Source organism: Vulpes lagopus, chromosome 5, assembly GCF_018345385.1.
Source record: "Vulpes lagopus strain Blue_001 chromosome 5, ASM1834538v1, whole genome shotgun sequence".
NCBI lineage: Eukaryota > Metazoa > Chordata > Mammalia > Carnivora > Canidae > Vulpes > Vulpes lagopus.
In genome coordinates, this window is record NC_054828.1 from 29,685,242 (window position 1) to 29,709,001 (window position 23,760).

The window sequence follows — 23,760 nt, forward strand, 5'->3', positions numbered from 1 at the left end:
CGAATCCTGAGTCCTGGTGTGGCCTAGCTGAGGCAAGTAGAGGCTCCTGAGGTTGGAAGAGGAAAGCACAGAGATTCTCTGTGAGGCTGGGGCAGGAGAATGAGGATCACCGGGCACTGGGCTTGTCCTGACCAAGCACGTCAGTGCCAGAGAGCTGTGGGCTGATCATCACTTTCAGGGATCAGTCACCTTGGGCCCAGGAAGCTTGGCTTTCGGGAGCAGCAAGAGTGGAGGCAAAATAATGCAAAACTGACCCTCATTTCCTTGAGAGGAGCCTGTTGTTGTCTCTCCAGGGCTTAGTCACCGGGAGGCCCTGGAAACAATCTCATTGCCCCAGCAACCAGGCCCAGTCAGGGTACTCAGTGGCAATGGCAACCCGCTCCCAGATTTAAGGCAGTATCATTAGTTAGCATCTGTCTTTGCACATAGGGGGCAGCTGCCAGTGACGCACTTGTCAAGACGCAGGTGAACGTCACGGCCAGGCTTTCAGGGACACGGTGATGGGGGAAGGCGGTCTGGTGCAAGGTAAGTGGGGCTGCACCGGGAGAAGAGAGAACATACTCCTGACAGGCTCCCTCCTCCAACAGCTGCTTCCCTTCACCCTCTGTCGAATTCTTGCTCAAGAAATTCCATCTAGTGTGAGACAGAAATGAAAAGGCGCGGGAGGGGACAGCTAGTCCAGGCTTTACCACTGCGGCCTTGCCTTAGCAGGTGCTCAATCAGTTCCTTGGTGCCACAGGTCCTCCTGGGAGTTAGAATCACAATTCCCAGCTTGTTGTGTTTCCTCCCCTGGAACACTATTGGCACTAAGGATGAGCACCCAGAGGCCCTAAGAGCAGGGCCCCAGAGAAAGCAAGGCTGTGGAGTGTCAGGGCTCACCACAGGGTGTGGTTTTATTGCTGGGAGATGCCTGGTTTCACTCTGTTCTTCCCAGCCCTGTGATGCTGGAGTTCCTCCAGGCCCTCTCTCCAAGGCAGTGTTCGCTCTCCTCTGCCCCTACCCCACAGCTCCGACTTCACCCCTTGGCCCCATCCCAAGAGTCCAGAGTATTCTCAGTGGTGCCCCTACATTTCTGTCACTTCTGTAAGTTGAGGCCAGGGGAGCAGTAGAAAAGAGCTGCTCTGTCTCGGGAGGGTGGGGGAGGGTCTGTGTCAATTTAGACCTTTTCCCCCACTACTTATGTGACACTGGGATAATCATTTATCTTCCCTGGCCTTTGGTTTCTACATCTAAACCCTTCAGGTCCTGTGATCCCCATCCTTTAGGAAGGGGATTGGGAAATGGGAACAAATCAACCTTGATGGTGGACCTCCTGCCACCTCCCACTGCAGCCATCCACCCGTGCTGCCCCAACTCCTACTGCCTTCCCCGGGATAAGCTCTATCTGAGCTCCAGGATCCCCAAGCCATTTGCCTGGGTTGATTCTAGTGCCTTCCTTTCAAACTCAACAGTGAATTTAGAAGCCCTTCAACATCCCTCTTCAGTTAACTCCTTGGCTCCAAACCTAGAGGACTGGGTTCAGAGTCCCCTTCCTGTGTCAGAGGAAATAGTGAATGTGCAAGGCCTTTGTCCCTATGGAATCTGAGCTCTATCGCTGCTCACTACTTCTCTCCGCAGGGCCTGGGGTCCACTGCTTCAACTCTGACCTTTAGCTGATTCGTATTTAAAATGGAGGCAAAGTAACATATCTCTGAGTGGCTGTGAAAATTGAAAGAAGCCAGAGTGCCTGCTGGGTGATGTTCTCCATCTCCCCACCCCTGCCACTGGCCTACTCAGAATGGGGAGGAGACTACTGCAAGAGACCCCAGGATGAAGGGGCCTCCATCCTCAGAGCTGCCACCACCAGCTCTAGGCCTTCCAGGTGGATCCATCTGGCGCAGGCCCGGTCTCCTGGCCGGGGCCTGAGGATCAACTGGAATTTTCCCCTGGCTGGCCACGTCCCAGCCCAGTGGGCTACTACGGATGGAATTCTTGCTCAAGAAATTCCATCTAGCGGGAGACAGAAATGAAAAGGCGAGGGAGGGGACAGTTAGTCCAGGCTTTACCACTGTGGTCTTGCCTTAGCAGGTGCTCAATCAGTTCCTTGTTGAATTACTGTCTCTGGGAAGACGTGGGGCCTAAGGTAGCCGACTGGGTCTGCAGTAACAAGGATCTGCCACCTCCAGGCCATTTCACAACAAAGAGAATCCAAAGAGCTCTGCCTCCCTTGCCTTCGGTTGCTTCTAAAATCACTGATCTTTTTACTGTGTTTAATTACTGTGATGGGCGCATTCCTCCATTCCTTTATTCAACTGATTGTTCGATAGTGATTTTTTTTTCCCTGAGCATCTATTATGTGCCAGGTTCTGGGAATACAGCAGCAAGCAGAAGAGACAAAAATCTTGCCCTCTTGGAACTTTTATTCTGGTAGGGGGAGACAAAGAACAAAGTAAATAAATAGTAAAATAAGACAGTGAAAGGACTAAGCAGAGAGTTAAACCAGCAGACGATTGGGTGGGTACTCTAAACTGGCTTGTCAAGGCAGGCTCTCGGTGGAGATGACACTGAAGCAGAGATTGAAATGACAGGAAGGAGGTTAGCTGTGTGGGACCAGGGAAGACCATTCCAAGCAGAGGGAGTGGCTAGTGCAAAGGACCTGAGGCTGGAGTAGCTGGAGCAGAGAAAGAGAGGGAGAGAGTGTAGCAGATGAGGTTGGAGAAGGGCAGGGGTGAGAGGTCAGGTATGGCTCTTTATATGTTACTTTAGGAGGTGGCTTTTATTCTGAGAAAGAAGGGAAGCCTGGTGGACAGGCAATTTGTAACTATTTCTTAAACGAATATGCTTGATGTCACCACTTTTGGCTTCGTACTTAAATACTAAGAGAAAAAGCTGTGGACCATCTAGGTAGGTGTGAAGGAGGAACTGAGAAAACAATTTGGAATTTAAGAACAGGCAAAAAGAAATGATGGAGGCAGGTCAGGCCTGGAAGGTGTGAAGGCTCATTCTAGTGAGGTGGTTATCTTATCTGGATCATTTTCTCCAGGAAAATGTACTTGGTATATACACCTCAGGTTACCCTCAAGGGGCTTAAAAGCCCTCTAAATCTGCTTTTGGGGCCAGGCTCTGGCACCACAGCACGGAGGAGACACTGTGGGGACAGCACATGTGAGCAGGTCAGGGAAGAACCTATAGGGAGGCAGAGGGAGGAGGGAGGTCAGACTCTGAGGGCTCTTCTTCCAGGACCACCTGGAAATTGAAAAAAGCACAGGCCTCCACGCCCCCACCCCTCTCCTGGGCATGTGGCTGGGTGGGCTGGAGGCCTTGGTGTGTAGTCCTAGAAGTTCTGGGGGTGGAGCTGTCTGTGACTCAGCCGAAGCCCCACAGCTCCGGGGCTTTGCTGACCGGGCGTTGCCGTGGGGCTGCTGTGTAATGTCAACGTGACCCGGCCTCCCTCCCTGCTTGCTCAAGGGTTGGAGCCTGTGAGATATGTTGGTGCTGCCGTGCTGTCTCTCGGGCTCTGTGTGGGTAGCAACTGTGCACGTGTGCATGTGTGCGAGGAGGTAGGGGCATGGGTGCCGGGGGAGGAATACAGTTTGGGGGAAACTGGGCAGATGTTGGGTCTTTTGTTCCTCACCATGCCCTAGGCTAGATGACTTGCAATTCTTCCCACGGCCCCATCTTCTCACCTCTGACTCTCATTTTACCTTCTGTTCCTGGTCTGCTCTTTCACCTCCCTGCTAAGCTGCTCTGTTACTCTGGAATCTCCAGGGCTCCCCATGCCAAACACAGAGACTCCTGTTGTGTCTCCCCTGCTGCTCCCTGGCCCCGCAGCCTGAGGCCCAGACCTGAGAGGTAAGGGTGAGGAAGAGCTGAGCGCTACAGGGCGGCCAGCTCTTAGCCTGCAAGACCTGGGCAGTGGGTCACTTAGCACTGCTGCTCCAGTTGCCCCTGGAGCGGATTCTCACACAGAGGGTCAGGCTGCCTGTTCTGGAGCACTCTCTCGGTTCAGAGGGCACTAATGTCCTCAGGATCTCAAGACTGACCAGGCAGTTCCTGACTGTTAGGCAGCCTACTGTGGTCAAAAGGCAGTCCATCAACACAAACTGAGCACCCACAGTGTATGTAACAGGAGAATATCTAGCTCGGGGGCTGGCTGGGAAGACAAAGCTACATAAAGCACATGAAAAGGAAAATACTAAGAGAGTAGACAATGAAGGGCGATGTGCCGTGAGGCAAAGACAGCAGGGGTTCAGAGAAGTGGAGATCCTGGGAAGCTAGGGTGGTGGAGGTGGGATTTAAGGTGTCACTACAAAGGATGAGCAGAAGTTTTACATGATTTTTTGTGGGGAAGAGGCCTGGTGAGAGAGAGGGATTGGAATTACTTGGAGCCAGGCCTCCAAGGAAAAGAACAACCAGCTGTGCTTGTGCAGGTAGGCTTGCTTCTCTTTTCCTGTGTGTGTGTGTGTGTGTGTGTGTGTGTGTGTGTGTGCGCGCACGTGCCTGTCCATCTCTGTTTCTTTTTTTTTTTTTTTTTTTTTTTTCCATCTCTGTTTCTTAAAAGTCCTTTATACTTTTTACATGAGAAATTGCTACCCAGAAGTCATCCTTCTTGAACCTAAATACAATGGGTATGGGGTCTGGAAGCCCTTCAAATTTCTTCCTGTTGCTCTCACCCAGAACTCTGTCTGCCTAACTCGAGAATCACACAAATTTAGTGAGTTAAGTGTAAATACTGTCCAGGTTGGTCCCTCTGCTCCTCACACCCAACGGAAGCTCTGTTCAAGTGGAATCCAACATGAAATCCTGATATGAACGGGACCAGCATGAGTGAGCTGCTCTGGCAAGAGCGGAGAGCCCAGGGAGGCAGGAGCCGCAGAGCTGATGGCCTTCAGTGTCTCCTGCTCTGGAAACTGCAGCTCTTTCCAGAGCATTCCAAGGCTGGAAGTAGGGGTCTGAGCAGGGTAAGGAGAAGATGGAGCCTCACTTGGAGCCCTGCCCATACCCTTTCTTGTCCTACCTGCAAGTTTCAATCCCTTCTTCCTGAGTCCAGAAACGCCATTTCCACTGTCCCTCTCAGAGCACTCGGTGGCTGATCTAGGAGTAGGGAGCTAGAGAGGGTGGTGCTGCTGGGGCTTCCTTAGGTCATGCTTGCAAAGCTGGGCTCCCTGGGGGCACTCAGAGAGTTGTTGACGGGCTGTGTGTTTCACTTTCCAGGTGACCATGCGGGATGAAGCATGGGGTTATTTTCACCAGGCCTCCCAGGATCATTAACCAACGGATGCCACAAATCTACACCTGAAACCAGCCGTGGGCAAAATGACAAGCTAGGGATGCGGTCTGAATGACTGGTTTAGCACTTGCCTCTTCTGTGCCTTCCAGAACCCGCACTGGGGCTCCCAGGATAACTGTGAGGTGTGCCGGAAAGGGCAGGGCGGAGCTGTTCCTGCAGCAGGTAAAGGCCCCCTCTTGCCCTCTCAGTTTCCATCACCCATCTCCCCACGGCCTGAGGAATACTCTGTCCCAGATCACAGTGTCTTGTAGTCTCCGTCCCCTTCCCGATTCCTGGTAGTTTCACTTCCTGGGAGGTGACGGCTCAACTGCTCTGTCAGTGCCAGAGGCGCATCCGGGTGTTTCTCCAGGGTCACCTCACAGGTTTGAGGCCTCAGAGCCCTCTCTGCTTTCCCTTCTCGCCCACTCCTGCCAGCACCAGCAGTCGACCTGCCATGCTTTCCCCTCCCATCTCCACTGACAGCGGCTCGGGAGGATCTTTGCTACCCGCTCCCAGCTGGCCTCCCTCCCGGACCCCAGCCCAGGTCCCCTGGCACACAGCTGCTAGAAAAAGCTCCTCAGACACGCCACTGGCAACACTGCTCCCAGCTATAGAGCCCTCTCCAGCCTCCTATCACCTATAGAAGGAGACCCTTAACTTGGCATTCCGAATCATCCTAAGAGAGTGTGCTTTCTCTTCCACCCCGCTCCCCTGGCCTCTGCCTGTGTTCTGGCCATGTGGCCCCCTAGTCGGCTCCCAAGCTCTCCCCGACTCTCCCAAGTTCTGGCTCTATCTTCTTCTGCATTGTAAAGCTCCCCTCTGGGTCCCATTTACCCTGTCTTTTGGGCCAGCCCCACTCTCAGGGACCTCCCTAGACCACACAGTCAAGATGCACCTTGCATATCCCTGTGTACCCAGCACACTACTCGATAGTGTACGTACAAAGCTCTCGGACCACGTCTAGCCCTCACTTATAGGATGGGGTCTCAGAGGCAGGGAGTCCTTGTGTTTTACTTTATTCTTAGGAGGTAAAGCGAGAATTATTATTGTTATTATTTACAATATTTAACCTTCTCAAAGAAAACATTAAATATTGCCATGACTTAATAATATTATACTGTGGCATTCGTTAAACCATTGACTTGGGGACAAAACTAAGGACATGTGTTCTCAAGCTATTCAAGACTCAATAGTGATGATTAACTTTGGACACCACAGAGCAAACCATTAGTAGTGTAGTCTACAAGATCCCTGCATGCTGAAGGAATGAGAAAAGTTACCATCAGCCACTTGATATCCTTAAGAAATGTCAAAACAAGACAGTATTGTTCTCGTGAATCAGCGGGCTGAACTTCTGACTAAAGCGAAAAATCAGTGATCCTCAGCCTTCAGCTACTTTTCAGTTCCAAACAGAAAGATATATATTTTTTTGCTTGAGAAAACCAAGCTGTATTACAGAGGTTCTGTCTAAGTACTGCTGCCAGGCTGAACAAGGAACACATGAGAAAGTGGTGAGCGAGTGTCCCCACACAGTGATATTATGTTGCTGAGACCTTTGAGGAATCTGGCTTGGGTCTGATTTTTTTGGATGCAAAAATTCACTCAAAATGAGTAAAACAAAAAACAACAAACAAAAAACAAAACAAAACAAAACAGGGGGAATGGGTGGGTAGGATGCTTTCATATAACTTAGGGGAAAGGAGTCACCACATGGGCTGAATTGTTGGTAAACCAGTCAGATGGTCTAGCAGTATATGCTGCGTTGGTGTTTTCAAGTTGTGGAACTGGATATTTTAAAAAAACATTTTATTCTGAAATAATTTCAAATATACAGAAAAGATGCAAGTATAGTAACCCCATATCTGTGCTCACTATTTACATGCACACACAATTTTTTTCCCTGAACCATCTGAGAGTATGTAGCAGGTGTCGTGCCTCTTTTATGCCTTAATATTGCTGTTGTAGATTTCCTAAGAACAAAATATTTTCTTACAAAACCACAGTACAGTTATCAAATACAGGAAATTTAACATTGATTTTAATCTACAATATTTCAATATTGTCAGTTCTTCTAGAAATTTCCTGTACGGCTTTTCATCCCTTCTAGCACAGGACCTGGTCCAGGGTAGCACACCACATTTAATTATTATAGAATTCTTGTCTTTTTCTTTTTTAATTTTTAATTTTTTAAATTTATTATTTATGATAGTCACAGAGAGAGAGAGAGACAGAGAGAGAGAGAGAGGGGCAGAGACACAGGCAGAGGGAGAAGCAGGCTCCATGCACCAGGAGCCCGACGTGGGACCTGATCCCGGGTCTCCAGGATCGCGCCCTGGGCCAAAGGCAGGCACCAAACCGCTGTGCCACCCAGGGATCCCTCTTGTCTTTTTCATACCTCTTTTTATGGGCCAAGGCGAGGAATACAAAAATAGGTAGTCTTTTACATTTATTCTTCCCTCAGAGGCTTTACACATGGATTTTTACGTGTGAAAGGCACTCAATATATGATTATTGGTTTGTATTTCTTGAGGAAAAATTCAAACTAATAGGAGGAAGACTGTGGTAATACACTTTTACTCTAGATGAACTTGGGAGAAATTCTGAAAGAAGTAAAAAATAGTCAGGGAACAGTTATCAAGATTAGGAAGGAGTAAGTCCACTGATGAGTTCCAGGATGTAATAACCTTTCCCATTTTTGGTGGAGAGGGTCCTAGAGAGATCTGGTGAGTATTATACTCCACCAAATATTTACTGAGCACTTGCTGGATGCTCTGTGTGTCCTTCTAAGGGAAACACACAGTAGGAAAAAGGAATGAATCACTAATGGCAGAATTACATACCCAGGAACTCTGACAGGGTGGGAAAGGGGTGAGGAGAGGGCAGCTTACACATCACTACCAGATCAAACTGTGTCTTCCCACTGAGAGGCAAAGCTGGTCCTGATCAAATGTGCTCTGGAGCAGCATCACAAAGAGATTATTTAAAAACCAGCTTCTCCCATATATGCCACTACAACAGAAGACTCTGGTACAAGGAAGTTCATATTCCAAGGGAAGCCCCCAAGATCCCCAACCACTGGGATGAGGAGCCCAGAGTTTGTTACAAACCCTATATGGCTATTCCCTTTCCCATTCTGCTATCAAGGTAAACTTCTTTGTTTACAGAGGCCTGTGATCTCTTGCCTCCAAATGGTGTTCTTGCTTCTCCTTGGGATGGCTGACCCAGAGATCTTTTGTGACAACCCTAGTGAAGGGAATCCAAGTCCACCAGGGCAGTCACCCTCCCAGCTGGCCACTTGTCCAGAGGTGTGACCTTGCTTCTACTCCAAGTTAACTTGACTCACACGCATCCGTTTTTATCACAGGCAAAAATTAATAGAAGTACAAAATGATGGAGCTTTGATTCCCAGGTTATGTAACCACACAGATAATCAGGACTTAGCCTTATTTAAAAAGAATGGCAAAAAAAAAAAAAAAAAGACAATGTAACTAGTAAAAAGCACTGCCTATTAGATTTCTGTCTTTGAAGACAATTTTTCTCCATGATGTCTTAGAGCAGGGGTCAGCAAATCTGGGCAGCAGCCTATTTCTGTAAGTAAAGTTTTACTGGAACACAGTCATGCCCACACGTTTATCTGTTGTTTAGGACTGCTTTCCCATCAAAACAGCAGAGTTGAGACAGAAACCAAATGGCCACCAAAGGCTAAAATATCCACTCTCTGGCTACTTACGGAAAAAGTGTGCCAACTTCTGTCTGGGAGCAGTAAGCTGCTGCAAAAGGGTAAGAATGAGGTACCTGTTGATCGGCAGGTGTTTTCTTGTGACATTGCAGTCACTACCGTTCCTGTGGCTGCATCTCTGACAGCTTGCTCCTCACTCTGCAGGAGGGTAAGGACACATCTCCAGAGAGCAAGTGTATCCTGCAATCCTAAGACCAAAAGGGATTCAAATGACCTATGGTTCAATTTATAAGCAGGTACAAATAGTGCTTTAAATCCATGGTGGAAGACAGCAGTATTTAATGAGCAACAGCCATTCTTTTCTTCCTGGGTATTTCAAGAAAGGAAGACTTGGCAGTCGGATAAACAGGGAAGAGACAGGGCCCTAAGGAGGCAGTTTGGAAATGTCTGTCTTTTTGAGGAGGAAGGCTTCTGGAGGCAAGCAGCCCAAGGCAAGGCCCCCCAGAAGGTGCGGCACGGCTGACTAAGGCCCTGGCCCCAGCTGTCCACAATGACTCATGATTCTCAGGAATGAAATTTTATGCATCAAGAATGCTTTGGGGAAACTAGCCCAGTGTTGATTTGAGTGACTGCTGGAGCTTATAAATTCTGAAAGCAAAGTTTCAATCAAGATTATACTTTGGGGGGACCCTGAGTGGCTCAGTGGTTGAGCATCTGCCTTCAGCTCAGGGGGTGATCCTGGAGTCCCAGGATCGAGTCCCACATCCGGCTCCCTGTGGGGAGCCTGCTTCTCCCTCTTCTTATGTTTCTGCCTCTCTCTCTATGTCTCTCATGAATAAATAAATAAAATCTTAAAAAAAAAAAAGATTATACTTTGAGGTGGTGGTGGTAAGAACTGAAAAGGGCAGGGAATCATCCATGATAGCCTGGGACGAGTCTGTGTGGGGCCTGCTATCTGACCACCAGAGTTCCTTGGGCAGGAACTCTGTGTGGTCCCTGTGCCAGGTGCTGCTATGGACAATGGGAGAGGAAAAGACAGTATTTGTTCCTGAGCAATAGCAAGGAACACCAAGGACACAAGACAAGGAGAGGTCAGGGATGGAAACGTGTGGCTGTGCCTCATGGAAAGGGTATGTGCTGTCCAGGGGGTGGGCCCAGGCTTGGGCAGAGTCACAGTGGGTAAGCCACAGGAAACCATCACTCCATCATCCCTAACCTTTCGATGGGGTACCTACCCTGTCCTACGAAGTCTCCTTAGACTACCCAACTACGCTCTCTCTCATCTGCCTGCAGAGAACCTGGTAGCAGAGTTTACAGGGCGTTAGTCATACCAAGAACAGCAACGTTCTCTCTGGGGTTTTGTTCTCTCTTTTCTGTTTTAAATCTGGCTTTAAATTTTTTTTTTTTTGGCTTTAAATTTTATGCAGTCTTTCAGAATCTATCCATTCTAATTGTTCTTTAGGGTTTAATATTTTCCTTTCTTAATATTTGCTTCTTTAAAGCTTGGTCATTTATCCCCACTGAGATCTTCAATCTTCTTTCTTTAGTCCATTTCAATTTTTCTTTTTCCTTAAATGACTGCTCTGTCCTTAACTTGTCCCCATGCACTTTCATGTCTGTTGTCTCTCAGTTCTGTACCTATTTGTCACGCTCTTATAGCCATCACCACCACCGGCCTTCTTCCTCATTACCTATAATGTTATAACCGGTTCCAGAAATTAATTATGAACCATGGCTTTTAACTAGTACATTTCACTCAGCATTCTAGGTTATTCTACATACATTTTGCCTGATATGAGCTAGCATTACAGTATCCAGAGTCACCCAGAAAATGCTGTAAATGATATACTAATTGGAGAAGCTTCATCAAAACTTTTTTTTTTCTTATTCCTCTGGGTCTGATGATTAAATCACCATCAATGGGGCAGCCCAGGTGGCTCAGCGGTTTAGCGCCGCCTTCGGCCCAGGGCCTGATCCTGGAGACCTGGGATCAAGTCCCATGTCGGGCTCCCTGCGTGGAGCCTGCTTCTCCCTCTGCCTATTTCTCTGACTCTCTCTCTCTCCTTTCTGTGTATTCTCATGAATAAATAAATAAAATCTTAAAAAAAAAAATCACCACCAATGAAGGCCCCTTCCAGTCCTCCTTTGGGTCTAAGAAAAATGCCTGGAAGTCACTTAGAAGAAAGAATTAAAAGGATTATCAAAGACAACTTTGTTTCCCAGGGAGATCCAGGGATGAGACATTTCACTGGTCTGAACTGTGCTGGCTTAAAATCTGAATCTCACCATCTAAAAAAACAATTATTTCCTTTCTCCACAACTACACTGACAGCTCCATGGATGCTGGGACTGTGGCTCGTTCTTATTCTTTGAATCTTCCATTCACATTAACCTCTATGGAGTCCTGCTGAGTTACTTCCTAAACACTCCTTGAGCATGTCCTTTCTTCCTCCTCAATGCCCTGGCTTCACCCTGACCATTCCTTTCTCACCAAGATCACTGCATCAGGCTTCCTGGAAGAGATGACAGTTAGGCTGAGTCTTGAAAGACAAACAGAAGTCATTCAAGCAGCAGTTTGTCTCAAGGACTGTTCCCTGCCAATGATGTATGGAGCCTGTGTTGGGGAATGTGGCCGATGAGCAGGGAGGGCTGAGCAGGGTATTTAGATTTTAAATCTAAAATCTAGATTTAGATTTGGAAGGGTATTTAGATTTTATCTTGAAGGCAATGGGAACCCACTCAACGGCTTTAAGAAGTGGAGTGAAATGATCAGTTCTGTATTTTGGAAAGACCACACAAGCTTTTGGAAGCATAAGGAGAATGGCTTTGGGGGCAAGGCTGAAAGAAAGAGGCTGGTTAAGAGGCTCTTGGTGAAACATGAGGAGTTAGGAGGGTGGGGGGAACACATGTGAAAGATGCAAAAGTATGGTGCACATGGGTCAGTTTCATCTTCCCTTCTTTTCTACTCTGGAGTATCTATTCACACTTTTAACTCATTTGGTGCAACGGGCTTCCCCTAGCCCAGAGCACTTACCAAGAACGGGATGGGGGCTGGTAAGCAAGAACGGTGTGGTGCTGGTGAGGGCTTCGGCAGCAGCCAGCCTGGACTCTGTGGGAAGGTGTTCTCCACAGGATGAGACGACCAACTGAACCCACTGCTTCAGTGTGGGGGCCACTGAGTCCCTGGTCTGAAAGCACAGAGTGTATGACAGTTGAGCAGACGCAATTAAGGGCTGACATGGAACTAGGTACGAGCCACCTATACCACATAGGATCTGCAAATTAGCTCTTACTGCAGGGAAGAAAGGTTTTTGTAGTTGCTTTCCCAACCCAACTAGGGAGAAATAAACAAGGCCCAGGGAAGAAAATGTGACTTGTCTTTCAGTAATACTGAGTCACTAAAACTAGTAAGCAAGTTTCCTGGAGTCTTTTTTTTTTTTCAAAAAAAAAAAAAAGGGTACCATAACATTGGTGTATTTGATAGCTTCAGTAAAGACAAGCCTTTTGGGAAAAGACCACGGCAGCAAATAATACCATTTTCTTCAATAACCTGATGCTCCTTCCTTTTTTTTTCTTTTTTTAAAGATCTATTCATTTTATTGGAGAGAGAGAGAGAGAGAGTGACAGAGATAGTGAGAGAGAGCATGAGCAGAGAGGAGAGGGAGAAGCAGGCTTTCTGCTGAGCAGGGAGTCCCATACAGGGCTTGATCCCGGGACCCTGAGATCATGACCCAAGCCAAAGGCAGATGCCTAACTGACTGAGCCACCCAGGCATATCCCCCCCACCTCCACCCCTCGTCCCCTACCCCAGGTTCCTTCTATCTTAAGGAACAGAACCTTAGATTTTTGGCTGGGTGCGTAGGCACTCAGCTAAAGACTACATTTCCCAAACGCCCTGGCACTTGAGAGTAATATGTAATTAGGTTCTAATTAATGGTGTATTATTTTTAGGTCAAGCCTTAGGAAACACATGTGACCTTTCCTTCCTGGGTTTCTCTTCTCCTGCTACCTGAACAAGGACAAGATGGTGGAAGCTGGAGCCACCATCTGGGGCCATAAGATGGAAGCCATGTTGAGAATGGCAGGACAAGAAGGTACAAGAGCCTGGGGGCCCAATATTGTCAAGCCACTCTATCTGCTTTGACTGCTGTGATCTAGTTTAAGCCACTGTATTTAAGTGTTTCTGCTGTAACATTTAAAGCAGTATCCTAACATTATTGTTTAAACAAAGCTCTATTTTTTTTAAAGTAACAGCTTTTTAAAAATTGAGATACAATTCACATGATACAATTCTCCTATTTAAAGTATATAGTTGAGTTTTTAGTATACTCATAGGTTTGTACACTCACTACCAGTCAATTTTAGAACATTTTCATCACCAAAAAGAGAAATCCTGTACTCTTTAGTTACCAAAACCCTCTCTGCCCCATCTTGTAAATTCCCCACTCACAGCCTTAAACCATTAATCTACTTTCTATCTCTATGGGTTTGCCTATTCTGGACATTCCATATAAAGTGAACCATACAATATGTGGTCTTTTGTGACTGTCTTCTTTTCTTTAGAATGTTTTTAAAGTTCATCGACGTTATAGATATGTCAGCACTTCATTACTTTTTTGTGACTGAATAACATTTTATTGAATGGACATACCACATTTTGTTCACCCATTCATCAGTTGATGGACATTGGGATTGTCTCCATCTTTTAAACCCTGGTTTTCTATATATTCTAGAAATGGGATTATTATTCAAAATATACTTTACTTCCCCTATTAAAGAAGCCTCTTGGGATCCCTGGGTGGCTCAGTGGTTTGGTGCCTGCCTTCGGCTCAGGGCGTGATCCTGGAGTTCTGAGATCGAGTCCCGCATCAGGCTCCCGTCATGGAGCCTGCTTCTCCCTCTGCCTGTATCTCTGTCTCTGTCTCTCTCTGTGTCTTTCATGAATAAATAAATAAAATCTTAAAAAAAAAAAAAAGAAGTCTCTTTAACTGTTCAAAATAACTGTTAATGGGCCTCTGTGGAACTAAACTGATGAGCATCTTAGACCTTGAGGAAGAGGCTGACTCCTAATGTACAAAAAAACCCAGATCTCTCTGGGAACTTCCTTCATGTGTTTTTCTATGGTTTTGTTAATTTTTCTCTCCCTGGAAATCTCCCAATTTTATCAAATGTTTCATTCGAGTATCAAGTACTGCCTTTAAGAAGCACATGACTACTGGTTAGTAGTAGATGAAAACGTAGACGCCTGTAGATGAGAACGATGTCTTTTGGCAGATGGGACAGGCTGCCCTGTGACTATTTGCTTAGAATTTTTTTCCCTCTGGGCTGTAGTTTTTTCCAGCAAATCCTCTCCCTTCCTACAAACCTCTCCCCTTTAAACCCCCAATACATACCACTGACTTTTTTTTTTGCTCTTTGTTTCTCCTAGTGACCAGCAAGCTTTGGCCTCCTGGCATGTCTCTGAATGACCCAAGGAAACCATGGATCTGTTTAGTTCTCACCCTTTGTCCCCTCTGCCCAGTCCCTGCTCTCTGAACTCAACGACCTCCTTTGTGAAGTCTTCTCCTTAGCATGCCTACACTCCCTTCCTCCTCTGGATTTCTTGGGCCTCTTTCCTAGTCATGATCTAAAGCTCCTTCTCACTCAGGACACTGTCCCTCTATCCCTGCCCATCTGATCTCCTGCACCTCTGGCTATGCCACTTTACCATAAGGAACTGGAATCTGCGATGTTATGCTGCCACTATGATAGTATGGTCACATGTAACCAGGAGCTTCAGGTAATTTTACTGTAGTATCGACTGCCTTCTACTTTTAATAATTCTCTGATGGCAGCTTTCTCATATGCCCCTAAGTATACATGTAGTTGTCTCAGGGCATCTTCCTAGGAAGCTGTTTTGGTTACTCTCGTTCCACCTCTCCCCTAAAGGACATGTGAGAGAGATAAAGCACATCTGGGCCTCCATCCAAAGTCAGCTAGGCCATGTTCTGGGGAAATAGTTAACCCTTAGGGATGTATTTTCATACTTAGTTGGCCAGGATGCAATCCTAGTGACTTGCTCACTTGTTCTTTAAAAAAAGGGTCTAGGGGTACCTGGGTGGCTCAGTCCGTTAAGCAGCTGCCTTCTGCTCAGATCATGAACCTGCAGTCCTGGGATTGGGCCCCGCGTTGGGCTCCCTCCTCAGTGAGGGAGACTGTTTCTCCCTCTGCCCCTCTCCCAACTTGTGCTCTCTTACTCACTCTCTCTCTCTAATAAATAACTAAAATCTTTAAATAGGAAAAAAAAAAGGGTTTGGGCATGTGTGTGAATGTGTGAGTGTGGGTGTGGATGTGTTGTAGGAGAGGAGGTTGTGTTACCCTCATGGATTCAAATCAAGTATGCCCAGGACAAGAAAAAAGAAATGCTGACTCAGAAAATTTTACATAAGTTATACCCAAAGTGAAAAACCAAAAAGAATAACATTTTTGTATAGGCTGCGCATACATGCCTCAGTGATTCTGCTTGCTGAGACAGTTCACCTTTGTCGACACCTTCCCAGTAAAGAAGGGTGCAAAAACCCAGACCCTAGGCCAGAGGCCAAATCAGCCTTACCTCCTCACACATCTGTAGGTGGTGGGCAATCACTCTGGAGGCAAGTCTCAGAGCTACACTTTGAACTTCAGACCTAGACAAAGTAAGCCAAAACACACAAAAAATAAACCCAAATATACTTTACATATGGATGGGTTTTTGCAGATAGTCTGTAATCCATTCCATTGTGAAAGGTGGAAATGCTCACCTCATGGCCATACAAATGCCTCCAGAGGTTATTACCATTTGGTTATTAATGTGAAACTCTGACATCATTCTACGGCTTGAGCTTAGAACATGCTCATGAGATTCAGAAGGAAACCCAGAACCCAAGCCCTTAGGGGAGGACTGTGCTCAAGTTCATTATGTAAGTGACTGCTGGGATGGAGCAAGTGTCACACTGAGGTTGCACATGGAATACAGGGGCAAACCTTTCACTGGAAGCAATATCCATTGTCCAGATCAGGAACTCCTTTGGGGTGAGGTGGATACAGCGCTGCATGTGGGAAAGCCACTCACTGGGGTCCATGCAATGGAGAATTTTCAATATCTGAGTGTTAAAAAAAAAAAATTATTCAGGAAAAAGTCTCCAAAGCCAAATAATCATCACTTATACCAATAAGAGGGTCTATCTTTCAAAAAGCCTCACGGACTTCTTATTTCTCCCTTACTATTTTTGGGAGACCAAGACAGGGTAGAGCAGTGACACACCCAAGGGACCTAGGTGACCTGAGATCAGAGTCTAGATGCCCTGATTCCTAGGTCAGTGCCCTTTCCTTTCCTTTCTAGGTGGCCATCTGTCCCCAAATAGCCACACTGACAAAGACTGCCCTCTGCCACAGTCTACAGCCAATTTTCAATGCTGCATTTCTTACAGCACTAGTGGCTTCCTCTCAATCTCTGTCTTGGCTTACTGTCATCATCATTATCATCATTATCACTTTTTTAGTGCCCTTCCATGCATGAGGCCATGAAAAACACTATATGAAGAGCATTCTTGCCCACTGGATGCTGTACCTTCTTCCTATTGCTCTTGGAGAAGCCCAACCCAATCCTGTCTAGGTGATCTTGTTATGGTGAAGGGGACAGTCAGTACGCAAGAGACTTTACCTTGCAGAAGCATTCCGGGTGATTTTCCTTCACAGCCAACATCAAGAATGTCTCCCCCATATTCCGCTGCAAAGGTGGCAGCCCCTTCTCTCCTAATCCCAAGGCTGCTGTTGAGAACCTTTCCAGCAGGGCTTCTAATGTCAGCAGGCGCACTTCAGGGAAGGAAGACTCCAACAGCTGAGAGAAGGATATGGGAATGTTCCCTGCCTGCTCTCCAGCCTGGGCCGCCACTGCCGCTGTGGTGATGGCTAGTTTAGTGAGACTCTGGAGGTACTGGGGCAGGCCTGGCACCGTGAAGGTATAGGTGAATCCCGTTATCAGCTCTGATCCTGAGATGATCCTTCTGACATCCTCCCAGAAGCCAAGACACTCCACAGCTAAAAAAAAAAAAAAAAAAAAACAAAACCAAAAAGGAAAGGAAAAGAGGTAATCACTTTATTTAAAGTTCCACAAAAGGACAATGGAGAATGCAAGGCTCTGAGTACACGGGGTGGACTACCAGGCGCCATTCTTGGATAGATTTCACAGGAATGATGTAGTAAGTGACTAGCCCATCTATGTTCAGAAGTCTGAAGACATGAGCCACAAGTCTGAACCTAAGTGGGCTAGTCACTTATTACCTTTGCTCAGAAGCAATTTCTGTTTGGGTAATTCATAATGTCTCCCCCAGAGGGACAAAAGGCTCCTGGATCAGAGAATGTGCTCCTGGCACCCCTTCCCAACATTCAGTATTATGGACTCAGGGACCTCCTGAATCACTAAGCCTCAGAGTTGAGCAGGATAAAAGCACATCTAGTTCAAACTTCCTTTAGGGGCTCAGATTCCTCTGTAGCACCTTTCCTCGGAGGCTCCTGATCTACTCCTACAGTGACTCAGAGCTCATAAGACAGACTATTCCACTGTTAGTAGATCCAAGTGTCACTGAGTTCTTTTGAGACTTTCTACTCACTGGCCTAATTTGGCATTTTGAGGTTCTCCGTGAGCCCTTCAGGCATCAGAGCCCCTGTCTTCCCCAGAGGAGACACCCCTACTTCCTTCAACTACTCCCCATATGGTGGGGTTCGTCTTCTCTCACTCTTCTAGCTGCCCTCCTTTGGACGTGCTCTACCTCTCTCAAGGTCTGACGCCATAGAATGGACATGACTCTCCCATGTGGTATGACCACAGGACGATGACTTTCCCTGTTCTGACACTAGGTTACAGCAGTTGCATCACACTGTTGACTCATGGACCTTAAAGTCAACTAAAACCACAGCCTTTCTTTTTTTACATGGTCTACTGAAGGTGGTGAGTCATCTTTCTCCCACCTTGTACTCAGTGCTTAGATTGGGACCTGTTTTTTTTTGTTTGTTTGTTTGTTTTAAGCCCAAGTAGAACCACTGGTATAGTTTATCTCTTAAGTTTTATGGTCTCCCTTTTAGGTTGCCAGGATCTTTTTGTATTTTTACTTCTGATCAAAAAACACTTATTGCCTACTTACTGCGTGAAGGGCACTAAGTAAAATAAGAACACTGCCCTTGAGGAGTTTATAGTCTAGTTTGAGAGTGAGAAAGGAATGACCAGGTAATTCCAATACTGTGGTGTAAATGATAATCTGAGTCTTCAAGGGGAAGGGAAGGGAGAATGTGTTGGAGCCACCAAAGGCAGAGCAAAGGGCCATAGGAATGAACCAGAATGGACGGTGTGGGGAACTACAGGCAGTCTGATATCATTACAGCATGGAGTTCGAGGTGGGGAATAGTAGGAGACGAGTCCAGAGAAGTATGGTGGCCAGGACATTCAGAACCTCCTAGGCCATGTGAAGGAGCCTGGGCATTCTTCTGGAGGCTAGGGAATGCCACTGATGGATTACTACAAGCAACAAAGTCAGGAGTAGTCTAGGGGAGAAATGATGAGGCTCTGAAGTAAGGAAGGGATAGGGAGAAGATGGATTTGAGAAAGTAGTGAGGGAGTAAAACAGGTGACACTGGCAACTGACTGGGGGAGGGGTCTTGGGTATGTCCCCAAACCTAGATGCTCCACAGAACACATCCATCGTCCAACAGAGGTTGTGTAAACCTCAGTGTGACAAGCATGCCATAAATGCCTGCAATCAAATAATTACTGAAACTGTGAACTGGGCCAGCGTGGAGGACAGAGGACATCAGTGAGCATCAGAGGCAGCTCCCTGCCCACCCCCGCTGTTCCCCTGACCTGCCCACTCCAAACTCTTACCGACTCACTATCAGTTCTAAATCCTCCTACCTTGATCATTCTGTGCCTAGAATTTCATCTGCAAGAACATCAGGATAGACTTCATCAAAGGTCTTGCTGAAATTTAAGTATCTCATAACTTGGTGAACACTACTGACTTCTAGAAAAAACTATCATATACGTAATAGAAATGTGAAAGATTATGGTAATAAAAACACTTACTTGAAATTGCAAAATCTTATAAACTTGCAATAATCCAGGATTTAAAAATATGGACTATTCACATTACACATCAAATTGTTACAAAAAGAAGTTTGCCTCAAAAGGCTAAGTAGGGGCTCAAGCTCTAATATGACTGGGTCCCATGGAAGACACTATCCACCATCTGCCAACTGTGGTTACAGACATACCTCTGCTCTTAATTCAGAGTCAGTTCAAGTATGAGGACACTCATCTTTACAAAGCAGCAGGGAAGCCCCAGGCAGTTGGGATCCTCAACTTGTGTCACCAACTTGATGCTTTTATTTTCGGTGCCTAAAAACCCATCTGACTACAATTTAGTAATGAGGCCCGTGCACCACGTGGTCTTCAGGTACCACTTCCCTCCCCTTCCCACCCACCGCTGCCTCAGGACAACACTGCCTTAAAAAGGAATTTCATTTGTTTGGCAAGGAGTCAGAAACATGGCTCAGAGATCTGCTCTTTAGAATGTAATTAAAAACAGGAAGACTGTCTAGGCCATTCTGGATAATTTTCAGAGGAACCTGTTATCTGAAAGAGATTTCAGGCAGAGGGCATTGTTCACTGGACTCAAGAGCCAGGTACCCAGACACATTTGCCTCCTCTAGGGCCTCGAGGAAGGATGATATTATCATGAACCCAGGGAATGAAGGCACTCCCCTCAAAGAAAAGGAAGATGGAGTCAGGCTTAGGAAGGGCTCCTATGGAAATTCTTAGCCTACCTTGCCTTTGGAATTCAGTACAATTCCATAAGCATTTACTGAGCATATATAAGGTACTCTCGGAGAGAGATTCAGAGTTGAGAAAGAAAAATTACTTGCTATCAAAAAGCTTTACAGCTAACAAGAGGACAAAGACAACTACCAAAAGTGCCAAATGCTTAGTGCCCTAAAATTGTTAGTGAGGAAAGCTATATTTATGTGCCGGGCACTATAGAATGTTATATGTCCATTATTTAATGTTAGGAATAATAACTACTTTTAGAACTGACACTTGAGTACTATTCTAAGCACCTCAACAAGAGTTAATGCATTTAATTAAAGCCGTTGGTGCTAGTACTATTTCCATTTTACAGATGAGGAAACAGGTTAAGTTACTTGCCCAAGGTTGCAGGGAATGGGAGATAAAGAGAATACATAAGCCATTAAGAAGGACCAAAATAAATGTGACAGGCACTTATTTTCTACAGGGAAAAGACAAAATAAAAGCTTTCAGTAGGGAATAAAATTGAAGATGGGCCCTGCAGGCTTCCCAGAGGTGGCTGACTAGTGGAGCAAAGGGCAAATGCTCCAGGGGAAGTTAAGAGACAAAGAGTGACCTGTGAATTCATTTGCTGAATTAACGTATCAGCAGAGGAGTAGTTAGGTCAGAGCTATAAGCTAGGAAATTATCAAATAACATTCATTTAGACATTTTTTCCTAACTGCTGCTTAAGGAAAAAAAACCAAAAAGCACCTTTTTGTGCACTGAGACCCAAAGAGATGACCTAAGCAGAGTTTCTCAAACTGGAGTGTACCTAGAATCACCTGGAGGGCTTGCTAACCCACAGACTGCTGCCTCACCCTCAAAGTGTCTGATTCAGGAGATCTGGGGAAGAGGCTGAGTTTGCATTTCTAATAAGCTCCCAGGTGATGCTGCTGCTGCCACCGCCGGGTCAGATGCTTTAAAACCACCACCCTCAAGTGATGCTACATAACTAGAGCTTATTAAAACCACACGGACCTGAATCCCACGCCTGCATATTTGGAGTCAGGTGGCTTGAGGTGGGCACAGACACCTGTAGTCTTTTTTTTTTTTTTTTAATTCATTCATTCATTCAGAGAGAGAGAGAGAGAGACTGAGAGGCAGAGACACAGGCAGAGGGAGAAGCGGGCTCCATGCAGGGAGCCCGACGCGGGACTCGATCCTAGGTCTCCAGGATCAGACCCCGGGCTGCAGGCGGCGCTAAACCGCTGCGCCAAACCGCTGCGCCAAACCGCTGCGCCAAACCGCTGCGCCACCGGGGGTGCCCAGACACCTGTAGTCTTAAGAAGCCCACAGCTAATTCTGCTACGTACCCCAGCTGAAAACCTTGCTCCTAAGACACGACTTTCACAGGGGTCCGTAGGGTTAATGGGTGGGGAAGTAGGGGTCTGCAGTCCCCAGCAGAGCACACTTGATTCCAGCCTGGTACTTCACCTCTTTTCTCTTACAAATAGACATCAAAGGAGGGAAAACCACCAAGAATTCAAAAGAATGAATAAGCCCTAGAATAAAGGCCTCTGGCAGGTCGGCCTCAACTGTGGCTCAGAGGGTCCAGGTTCTGTTCTCAGTCTAGGATGTAGCCATGAGACATCAGAAAGACCAGGACTCTATTCTTACGGAGTTCCCACAAATGTGGGGACCACAGAGCCCCTCTCCCCCTGTGCCTTCCTTGTGCCTCCAGGGGCTCTTGAGGCTGGAGTTAGAGGTAACAAATACTTTCACATAAGCAGCTCTAGTGACTAGAGCTTTAGAAAAACAATGGTAGGGGACCCTTGACCGCATGTCTGGGGCAAGCCTGGTTTTAAAGCACCAGGTGATTCTAGTGTGATTCCCCTGGGCTTGACAGCTACTGCTTTACTGGATCTGCACCCCACAGCTGATAGACAGTTGGCCAAATGGTTCTCACAACCAAGACTTCCTCCTGGCTGAGCACTGCCCTACCAAATGCATTTCAAAGTCTAGATCAACCTGGGGAAATTTATTTCCATTTCCGGCAGTGACAGCATGCAAAAAACTGAAGTTGGTTCTTGGATGGGATTCCTCAGTGTGAGGTTTAGCACTTCTCTTCTCTGGAAGATAACATTTCTGTTTGCAATTTCAATTGTGATTGCTTTGGGTTTTTCTTCTTTCTGATCTTTCTTGGAAAGCCAAGTGTTCCAATGAAAGAATCGAGTCCCTCCTTTAGTGGCCCCATCTTACTTTTCATAAATTAGACAAATTTTATAAATTTATTAATTAGGAGTTTCTTCTAGTCCTCCTTGTTTGGAAAGTCTTTTGACTTTCTCACCAGTGCAGTCATTTTAGTCACTCAAGAATGTATGGCTGATTTTATTTTATTTTTTTTAAACTTTTTTTATTTATTTATGATAGTCACAGAGAGAGAGAGAGAGAGAGAGAGAGAGAGAGAGAGAGGAGGCAGAGACATAGGCAGAGGGAGAAGCAGGCTCCATGCACCGGGAGCCCGACGTGGGATTCGATCCCGGGCCTCCAGGATCGCGCCCTGGGCCAAAGGCAGGTGCTAAACCGCCGCGCCACCCAGGGATCCCAATGTATGGCTGATTTTAAACCTTATATTTTATTTTGTTTTTGAAATTAACTTTTTGTTTCTTTAGAGCAGGCATGTTTTTAGCCTTCAAAGGAATGGCTAACTGGCTGGCTTCACTTGGAAGGGCAATACCTCCTGCTGTGCTAAGTCCTGGTTCAACAAAGAAATAGTTCCCAAGTTTGGAATCCAAAGATCAAGAAAATGTCAAAAACACTGTGACAGACTGGTACACATTGCCAACTTTTTATCTTGTCCAGGAACTATGTTAAAAACCCATCATCTTTATTATTTCATGAAAGAAGGGCCATCTCAACAGCAAAACCGGTAGTAAATCCAGTGTCATCATAAAAGGGCAATTCTTTTTTTTTTTAAGATTTTATTTATTTATTCATGAGAGACATAGAGAGAGAGAGGCAGAGACATGGGCAGACGGATAAGCAGGCTCCCTGCAGTGGGACTCGATTCCAGGACCCTGGAATCACAACCAGAGCCAGCAGACGCTCAACCATTGAGCTACCCAGTGCCCCAAAAGGGCAATTCTTTAAAGACATCTGGCTTTAAGAAAAATTTCCCATAGTATCGTTTGGTTATAGCTTGATTGTGAAAGTGTCACCAGGGACCAGCATAAGGGAACTGCATTTTTGGGGAAGCTGGTAACAGTTTCCTGAGTGTGATCTGTTTGGACAGCATGACTACCCTGAACAGAGGTCTCCTACGGAGGAACCACAGGGACTCAGCCGAGTCCCTCGGGGCAGCGAGCAGAATGTCTGTGTGAAGGAGCACAGTGGTCCATTCACACAATTCCCTCTGGTAATCTCACTTGTGTTATTCTAGCATCCTTGGTTCTTTGGCAAGTTGCAGATTTCAGTGTTATGTCTGCTGCCTGAACAGTGATTGCTAAATTAACTGAATTTCAAAGTTGCCACTCCCTAACCAACCAAGGTAGGGTGCTAACATCAACGAGGCTGCTGAAAGAGGATTTAAAAGCAGCACATATTCTGAGCAGGGACAGCATTCTTTGTCAAAAATTCTGTTCTATCATTTAGGGAAGTGTATCTTTGCCCCAGAGGAGAGCATATCCTCAAAAGGCAGGCCTGTGGGTCATTTATCTTTGATTTTCTGAGCTACTCATGCAGATTTGTTAAAATTTCTTTTAAAAAATCAACATAATCTTAAAAGATGCGTGTTAATCTAAACAGCCTTAATAAGGACATTGTGGGAGAAAATGTGGGATGATATCATTGCCACATAATTATGGATACAGTGGAGTTGCACCATAAGAGCATTTAATTTAGGTGAATTTAACTCTAAGTACTCAGCAGAGAGATCGGAAAATAACAATTAAAATAGAGGGCAGTTTTGCCTGGCACCCTAGTCACTGTGCATATTTCCAGAAGGGCGGTGCTGCTGCTACCTCAGACCAGAGGTTT

At 46.2% G+C, this 23,760-nt stretch overlaps 1 protein-coding gene across 2 annotated transcripts in view; it reads right to left on the bottom strand.

The window, feature by feature from the left end:
- Window positions 1-23,760, bottom strand: part of THADA (THADA armadillo repeat containing) — a 329,797-nt gene that overhangs the window by 42,598 nt on the left and 263,439 nt on the right. For both annotated transcript variants that reach the window (XM_041754451.1, XM_041754452.1), the window contains 5 exons: window positions 16,609-16,985; window positions 15,930-16,048; window positions 15,520-15,592; window positions 11,962-12,115; window positions 9,044-9,175 (listed from right to left, as the gene is read on the bottom strand). In XM_041754451.1, coding sequence (XP_041610385.1) covers window positions 9,044-9,175; window positions 11,962-12,115; window positions 15,520-15,592; window positions 15,930-16,048; window positions 16,609-16,985 — 855 coding nt within the window. The remainder of the gene's footprint in view (window positions 1-9,043; window positions 9,176-11,961; window positions 12,116-15,519; window positions 15,593-15,929; window positions 16,049-16,608; window positions 16,986-23,760) is intronic.